Source organism: Carlito syrichta, unplaced genomic scaffold (genome assembly GCF_000164805.1).
Source record: "Carlito syrichta isolate Samal-C Ts95f unplaced genomic scaffold, Tarsius_syrichta-2.0.1 Scaffold301932, whole genome shotgun sequence".
Taxonomy (NCBI): Eukaryota; Metazoa; Chordata; class Mammalia; order Primates; family Tarsiidae; genus Carlito; species Carlito syrichta.
The window spans coordinates 222,614-231,830 of record NW_007246028.1 but is presented as its reverse complement, the minus strand read 5'-3'; the positions used below and the strand labels follow the sequence as shown (position 1 = coordinate 231,830).

General features: G+C 32.8%; 1 protein-coding gene across 1 annotated transcript in view; it reads left to right on the top strand.

Moving 5' to 3' along the window:
* The window catches only part of LOC103258005 (dystrophin-like), a gene marked incomplete at its 3' end in the record, with an annotated part of 161,124 nt that overhangs the window by 17,631 nt on the left and 134,276 nt on the right, over positions 1-9,217 (top strand). Inside the window, exon 5 of the mRNA XM_008055710.1 lies at positions 8,853-9,032. Within this exon, the coding sequence (XP_008053901.1) occupies positions 8,853-9,032 (180 nt within the window). The remainder of the gene's footprint in view (positions 1-8,852; positions 9,033-9,217) is intronic.

Genomic DNA, 9,217 nt, shown 5'->3' with positions numbered 1-9,217 from the left:
GAATGAAACGTAATTGTACACCTAACCCTTAACTGTACCCCACAAAACCATAATAAAAAATATTGATTAATTAAAAAAACACAAAAAAAAACACTTTTGTTAAATATACAGGTTGCAGTACTTTAAAGATACTGTTCCATTGTCTTCTGGCTTCCATTTTGCTGCTGCCAGGTTTCAGTATACAGTAGTCCCCTAAACACAAACCTTCAAGTTGCAACTTTCAAAGATGCAAACGTGATGCTAGACCCTGTATGCCAGCTGTTGTACTATACTGTACTTCTATACTTTTCAAGGTACTATACTGTAAGATTAAAAATGTTTTTTTGTGTTAAAAAAAGATAGTGTCTGACACATAGTACATACTCATTAAATATCTATTCAAAAGGTTGCTGCTTAAGAGACAAAAGTTATAATAAAAAAGTATTTATTGAAAGAAGAAAAAAATGCTGATATGCATTTAAAATTATGTAAGTTTTAGAATAAACAGAAATATCTGATCAATACGTTCCCATTTTATGGATAAAAAAATAGAAGTCCTAGCGTATAGCAAAACTGTAACTAGAATCCAATACTGTCTCTAATTTCAGTGGTTTTTTTCACTACACCAAATTATTGTGAAAAGGCTTATTTTCTAGTAATATAAACATAATCTAGCTCCAAAATAACAAAAATTATCAAAAATTATTTATCATCTACAATAAGAATAAATAAACCATAGCTAAATTTATAGTGAAGAAAAGTATAAGTCCATGTTAATATAATGAAATAAAACACGGGTGTATATTTATCACCTATTATAGTTTGTTCCAACTGGTGTTATTTTAGATTTCAACTACCATTTGTTAATGCCTTAAAATCACTCTAATTATTTGGAGAAAAGTAAATACATTCTGAAGATCCCATTACTGCCCAAAATTGTTCAGCATATGAAATGAATATGAAAATATAACCAGAGTAAAGTAAACATCTATGTGATTAAATAGAGGTTTATTTCCCTGTTGATTATTAGTCTAGCCTATATGATTTTCTCTGATTTAATCACTATCCATTTTCATTTATTTCTAATTTAGTTTCATTCATCAAAAATTTCAAGACACTTAAATATAATTCAGTTCCATTAAACCCCTTAATGTCCATGGTGTCATCTAAAAATTAAAGTAGTAGAATACGATTTTCTGGAAAAAAAATTGGTCCTATGATATATTAAATTCATCAGCTTTCTGAATAGTTCACATCCACGAGTTTTCATAAATTGATGGATAAATTTTATTAACAGTAGCCTTAGTGTACCAACAGTTTGCTGAATGAATTATACACACAAAATGGTGAATTTAATTCAGTCTATTGAAGCAAAATAATCTATGTCTAAGTAGTCACTTATGTAACAAGTTGCTGTGTTTTTCACATTTATTGTGGAGACTAATTTTTATAATATTTAACAATAGGAAAAACAATTATAAGCTCCCTCAATTATCCTTCTGCTTCCACTTCACTCTTAAAATGTAATGACTATCACTCAATAAAAGCAAATGACAGGATGTATCTTTCTGTTTGCCAGTTGTTTTCAACATTGTTTGCACACTGAAATCACCTGAGTAACATGAAATGCATACCAATACCTGGGGCCCACTTCCAAAGCTTCTAATGTAATTGATCTGAGTGTAGCCAGTGACACTAATATTCAGCAAAGTTGAGAATCACTGGATAATGGAATACAAGATCCATGAATTTCAAGCTGTCTGATAAGATCTACATTCAGTTCAGTCAACCATATCTTTTCTTTTAAAAAATCAACTTTCAGAGTTTAAAGAGATCTGGTCTTTCGTCCCAGATTATCTGGATAATTGCCTCAACTCATCACTCCTCTTAGCTATAAAAGCATAAAAACTGTTACTTATTTCTAAAGTCTGTTACACTATCATTCCCATGAAAAATTACATATCTTTTTTTAAAGAGAGCACAGTAATTTATCTGTGAAGTGAAATAACACTAGCAGATCATTAACTTGGTACAATGAATGCATCAAGCAGCTGTTACTTAGAAAATAGAACATCTGTTAAATGCCATTGGAGTCACTATTCACTGTCAGTATAGTTATAGCTATAATTTCTGTTCTGCAAATTCTGCTTTCATGAAATTTTTCTTTAATAGACAATACATTATTAATAAAAAGTCAATACACATTGCTATAAAATCCACTGTTTAATGTTTTATGTTCTTTTTGAATTTATCATTATATTATTCCATCACATTAGCCTAATAGTAAAATATGTCCTAAACCTCTAGCCATGATAGAATAATATAAGGGCCTTAAAAAGCAATTAACATCATATTCCATCACATCTAAAACATGTTGGATTATATGATGCATCATTGATTTGATTTCAGCTGTTGAACATTTAAAAAAAAAACACTATCACTTTAAAGGTAAATATAAATGGTGCATTTCATCTCAGTTTCAGAAACTTTAAAGTGTAACAAATACACATCTTAGAATTGTGGTAATATGGTACTTTATTCATTTTTTTCATGAATATACTATGATGTGGAAAAGTGAAAGGAATTTCTCCCATTCTTGATGACCAGAAACGGTAAAATACTTAGATTGATTGATTAGGTACAGAATTATAATGGGAAGGAGGATCTTTTAAGATACCCTTTATGGGTGCATTAGCTAACACTTTATCCATATTAGAGTAAACATGCATAAGAGATAATGAAAGAGCTAAAATAAGCAGGAATTTAGTAGCATTGTGGTAAAGGGAGGAATATATAAAGTAATGGTGTTAAGGTACATAGTTGAATAACTATGGGGCTGAGTGAAGACAGACTTTATAGATCAGGAGACTCTTAATGGATCAAAAATATTTTTTAAAGAATGGGTAGAAATAATAAGAGATCAGATGAAGAAGTTAACTTGATAATGCCAATCCCTGGGAAATTCCAAGAAAACTTACAGAAGGCATTGGAAAACTTGTGAAAACGTAAAATGGGTTGGGGTGAGAGACAAGCCCAAGTAAGCTACGTTTCTTTATGCCTGGAGCAAAATATCTATGGATGTGTTCCCATGGAACCAGATAATTATTCTAATACTTTTTACAGTTTTACTTATAAATAATTTTTAAATGTGCCCATTTTGTGATGGTATGATCAGCAGAGACAGGACAGGTGTTCTCATCCCTGCTACTGCATCAATAAAGTGATTGATGATCTGATTGCTGAATCCTGAACCTAATATACCACCTAGAATTTCTCCAATCAATTTAACTGATAGATATGGGTAATGAAACAGAATGAACTTTTGATTCTTCCCATAAACACAAAGAATGTCTTCAATGGAATAAATTAACTTATTCTACACTTTCTTTTATTATAAGGAAATTGAATTAGTATTTAAAAATTATTTTGGCTAGGATATAGAAACACATTTGTGTATTTGAAATCATGGAAGTTAGTTCTTAATATTTAGATCATTTATTCTGGAGCTATCAAATGTTACAAATTAAACATATGTGAAATAAAGAAAAATATGTTAGACCTTGCAATAACCTATATTTAAATTGAGTTTGATTCATATCACACATTTTTCCTATATCATAAAAACCCTAGTGCCGGTACATAGTTCACATTCAATTACTTTTAAATCTTCTGAAACTGGACGTATGACCATGTCAGAGGTCAAAGTAAAACTGAGTGTACACAATCTTGTTTTTCCATCAGCCTTAAAATCAGTCCTAGAAGCTGTCACATTATTTTGTGACTGAAAAACCTAAAGGGCTTGAGTTATAACATAATCTATTTAGTCACTGAATTTGAACTGCCCCTTCAGAAGAGACGACCTTCCAGAACCCTCTCCACCTCTCACCCCACAAGGTAGAAGAAAGCAAGTATGTTGAGGATTGATTGCTTTTGAAGAGGAGAAAGTGTTATGTATGTAGTTTTTTTCTCCCCATTTCACCAACCCCATAAATAACTAGCTTCCTTAGAGAGGAATGAGTAAGGGTAACAAAAAAAAAGTGATAAATCTAGTTTGTTCCACATACATCGTTAAGTGCAGACATTCTTCTAGAATAGGAACATTTTTGAACAAGTAAATGGTTCCTTAACATCTTCATAAAATATATGCTTTTAGTTTAAAATAAGGACCCTCTCCTCCTCTTTTTAAGCCTTTCATGCCAACCTTCATACTTTCTAATCACTTTATACTTTGTCTTAATCAATTGAAACAACCCAATCCATTATGGTAAATTCCAGCTTCAAGTGTTACTTCTCCCTTGAAGACATTCATACTTATCCCAGCCATGGTTCATCTTTTTCTAAAAAAATATGCTCGTTGAAGTATGATATAAAATTATTTTATTGCATTAGAGCATTACTCAGCAGCTATACTGTTAGACACAATTATAGAAAGGTATGCAAAGATTACCATCTTCCTCCTAACAGTGAATAGCACAGCACAGACTAGATGTTAGGTGTATGTTGGCTGATTTTGATATTTAAGTAAGACCTTCAGAAAGCAAGATCACCATGTTGTTTGACGTCTGAAATAGTATTAGGTAATACTTGTGATTAAAAACACTTTTGAGTGAAACAAATTTTTTTTTTTCTTTTTGAGTTGGAGTCTCACTCTGTCGCCCAGACTGGAGTGCAGTGGCCGCTCCCGGCCACCGCAGCCTTGACCTACTGGGCTCCAGCGATCCTTCCGCCTCAGCCTTTCAAGTAGCCGGAACTACAGGCGTGCACTACCATGCCCGGCTGATTTTTTGATTTATTGTAGAGATAAGGTGTCGCCAAGTTGCCCAGGCGGGTTTCGAACCCATGGGTTCAGGCAATCCACTCACCGCAGCCCAAATTTTTTAAAACTATTCATTTTATTTTTATTGAAAATAAGAAATCCATTAAAAGAACACAATATTTTTTCCTAACCAAATATAGCATTTATACAAATAATTAAGTTACATTTTATTCTGGAATGCCAAATATAAACATTTAACTCTTTTTTTTTATATTCAGAGCATAAATTTTCCCCTGAATTACTTTTATAAACCACCATAACGATTAGTGCTCTTTTTCAAACATATGTTCACGATGATGATGACTTCAACTTATTTTAGTTTTATCTTAAAGTATTCAGGAATCTATAAAAACACTAGAAATTAGTCTGCATTTAATATTTAATTGTTCACATTAGCTGAATGAAATATCATTGGACAGTAAACATTTTTCCTTCAAAATCAACTGGAGAACTTTGGCAGACATTTGATAAATAACAGTTGTTTGTAATCTAGGAACTGTTTGCAACAGTACTTCCTGAGTTCACAACTTCTCTGATTTCTTGTGAAGTTTGGAAATTTCCATTGTTTTTAGTTGCATTGCCTGGCATGTAAGCAACAAAGATCTGTGAACACAGTAACTTGCTACATCAATGCAAAAACATAGTGTCATCTTTATGAAGACATTTTAAGAGATAATTAGTGATCCAAACACAAATTAAGATTCAACTCTGTGAGTTGTTGTCTTTGTGAATAAATCGATTGGAGCAACAAGTCACTGGACTATTATATAGGATTAGAGAATTCTTATTTGCTTGTATTCCCATATCTTCGACAAGTATATTTGAATATAAGTTTTTGAAAAACAGGGACTTTGCTTCTCTACTATTTTATTCACAGTGCCTAACATCTATGGTGTAAAAGTTGTATACTACACAAGCGTGCAGATAAAGTATTGACAGGGCTGAAATCTAGTCCATGTCCTTTCACAAGTCAAGCTCCAGAAGGGCTATGTCCACCCCAAAGAGGTACTTGCCATAATTTTCCAAAAGACATTGAGTAGAATTACCTATGACTCTACTACAGTAGTATCATCTAGCAACCATTTATGATTGACATATGAACAAATTGTTTTCATGTATTGCTAAGCTCACCTATGTGCAGCAAATGGCACCTACATTACAAATAACCCTAGGCGTGGTAGCTGATAAGTTCATTTGCATTAATTATCTTCATTTTATGTATTTTTATATTAAGAAATACACAAATACAAGCACTATCTTAGAACTGAAGAAACAGTGATTCTTTCTCATATAGACATTTTTTCTTACAATCTTTTTACCTCAATTATTCCCCTTGCTTATCTGATGTCAAAGGCAAAAACAAAACAAAACATAAGCAGTGATTTTTAGTGGACGAGGGGTTGATAGTCTGGAGGAAATACAGTCACAAAGTTATTATAAAGTTAGAAAAGATATGTTGCAAGCATCTAGTAGTAAGAAATGTGATATAGACTGGCTTCACAGTGTTGCTCTCTGTGGGTTTATTTCATTTGATTCTTTGTAGGTGGACTGATTATTTGTTACACCTCAGAGATTTTGTCTTGCTTTGATTTTGCCTTTCTGTTATGAAGACATCAGCTCCATTTGCAGATGGCTTTTCAGCTCCTGTGCCAATCACAGTCTCTGTATCTCTTGGAAAAACTGCTTTTAAAAGGATCTGTTTGGCTCTGATTCACATTTATGTGATTGTCCAACAGTTGACTGACCAGTCAAGGGAGAAACCGGTGACAAGGCAGGGGAGTGCAAAGTTATCACCTGGTTGGCTATGCCCTGTTCCAAGAAAGGGACTTTAGTTACAACAGTAAATAAAAATTTGTTTTTCCATCAATTCTCTACATATTTTTTCTATGTTGTTTTTGTATTATACATGATTGTCTTTATGTTTCATAAAAATAATTTTAGGGAATAACATGACTCTTTTAGGGGATTTTAATCTGTGGTATGTGAGGAGAATTGTGCAATAATATATATCTTTATTTTCATGTACCTAAAACTGAAATTAAGCATTTATTCAAGTATAAATGTGAGCAACAAACCCCAGTAATAGAAGTACCTATGACTTTTTCATGAATAGAAAAAGGAGATACTTTTATATTATACTCCAGTCATTGTATATACTTCAAATTACCAGTTACGCTCATCATTGCTTTGAAGTTATCTGAGTTAAAGACCTGATGCTAGATTTTTTAGTAAATATGTTAAGAGAGTAAATGTGTATTACTGCTGTATCACCCATTCAAAAATATTTTGTATTTTGTATTTTAGTATATTTTGCTTCATTTAAAATTGTGTGTATTTTATACTTTTAAAAAAGCCATTACGAGAAGCAATCCTTTTTTTCTGTTTTCTTTTTTTAATTTATTTTGTATTTTTTTAATCAATATTTTTTATTTTAAAATTGTGTGTATTTTATACTTTTAAAAAAGCCATTACGAGAAGCAATCCTTTTTTTCTGTTTTCTTTTTTTAATTTATTTTGTATTTTTTTAATCAATATTTTTTATTTTAAAATTGTGGTGTACAGTTAAGGGTTGGGTATACAGCTATGCATCATTCAGACACCCTTGTTGATAAGGGGTGTCTCCCGATCCCCAGACAGTTATTGACTACCGTTAATCCCACCTCCCTTCCCCTCCCCCCCATAGTTTCCCACCACTGTCAATCCTTTTCTTACAGTATTATGATAGATGTTCAAGGTCCACTATATGAATGATAACATGTGATACTCAGATCTTTGTTTCTGTGAGAGATCACTCAGTATTATAGACTCTAGTTCCATCCAGGTTGCTGCAAAATTCATGACTTTGTTCTTTTTTATGGCTGCGTAGTATTCCATCGTGTATATGTACCACATCTTTTTAATTCAGTTCTCTTTTGATGGACAGCATGGTTGGTTCCAGGTTCTTGCTATTTTTTTTTATAGAGCGATTTGAGTTCTATAGGGTATATTCCCATTAGGGGGACTGCAGGGTCATATGTGAAGTCGATATTTAGAGCTTTTAGGAATCGCCATACTGTTTTCCACAGAGGTTGCACTAGTTTACACTCCCACCAACAGTGTAGAAGTGTTCCCTTTTCACCACACCCTCTCCAGCAACTGTTATTTTTTGAGTTATTGATAATTGCCATTCTGGTTGGAGTTAGGTGGTATCTCAGTGTGGTTTTGATTTGCATTTCCTTGATGATTAGTGAGGCTGAACATTTCTCCGTGTATCTGTTGGCCGCTCAGATGTCTTCCTTAGAGAAGTGTCTGTTCATATCTTTTGCCCACTTTGTAATGGGGTTGTTTGTTTATTTCTTTTCAGCACATTTGAGTTCCTTGTAGATCCAAGATGTTAGACCTTTGTCAGACCTGGAGTTGGTAAATATTTTTCCCAGTCTGTGGGCTGACTCCCTGCTCTCTTGATGGTTTCTTTGGCTTTGCAGAAGCTTGTCAGTTTAATGAGGCCCCACTTGTCTGTCTTATCTCTTATGCCCCGTGCATTTCGAGTTTTGTTCAGGAATTGGATGCCAGTTCCAATTTCCATAAGGGTGTGTCCTGCATTTTCTAAGTTCTTATGGTTTGAGGTTTTACATTCCTTAAGCTTCACTAGATGCCAAAGAAATCCATGACACTAAAAGGCTGAAAATTCCTGTCATAGAAATACAAAAGCAACCTTCTTGCTGCATTTTCTAAAAGCAGTTTCTTATTTGTGAATGGGGATTCAAATGTCTGCCATTAGCTTCTTCTTGTACAAATTAAGTAAATATAACTATATTTAGTTGGACAATATTATGTTTGTCTATTAAATATGTATTACCATGAATAAATTAGAAATGAATCATGTTTATGTATAAATATAAGTTTATATATACTCACCTATGAAACTACAATGTATGGTATAGTTTTCATGGTTCATAAGTACATAATCATAGGTTTAAACTCTTGCAAAATTTTACTGCACACACAGCCATTTCACAAGCATTAAATCTTAATGCTACAGTATATTATCTGAAGCTCAATACTGTCCTTTTCACAGGCTACTCAAAAAGAGATTGAAAAACAGAAAGTTCACTTGAAGAGTGTCACAGACCTAGGAGACGCCTTGAAAGCAGTTTTGGGCAAGAAGGAAAGCTTGGTGGAAGATAAACTCAGTCTTCTGAATAGTAACTGGATAGCTGTTACTTCCCGAGCAGAAGAATGGTTAAATCTTTTGTTGGTAAGAGAAGAGGCAGGAGGCTTTTCCAACCCTCACTTTTATAAAAATAAAAAAGACATATGTGTTCAATAATAACATTTATGTTTAAAAAGTCCTTCACTCCTCACATATACTGGTTTTTAGTTCTGTAACTTTGCTTTAATATATTTTCCTCATGTTTCTGCTATGTTGTATATGGAGATCCC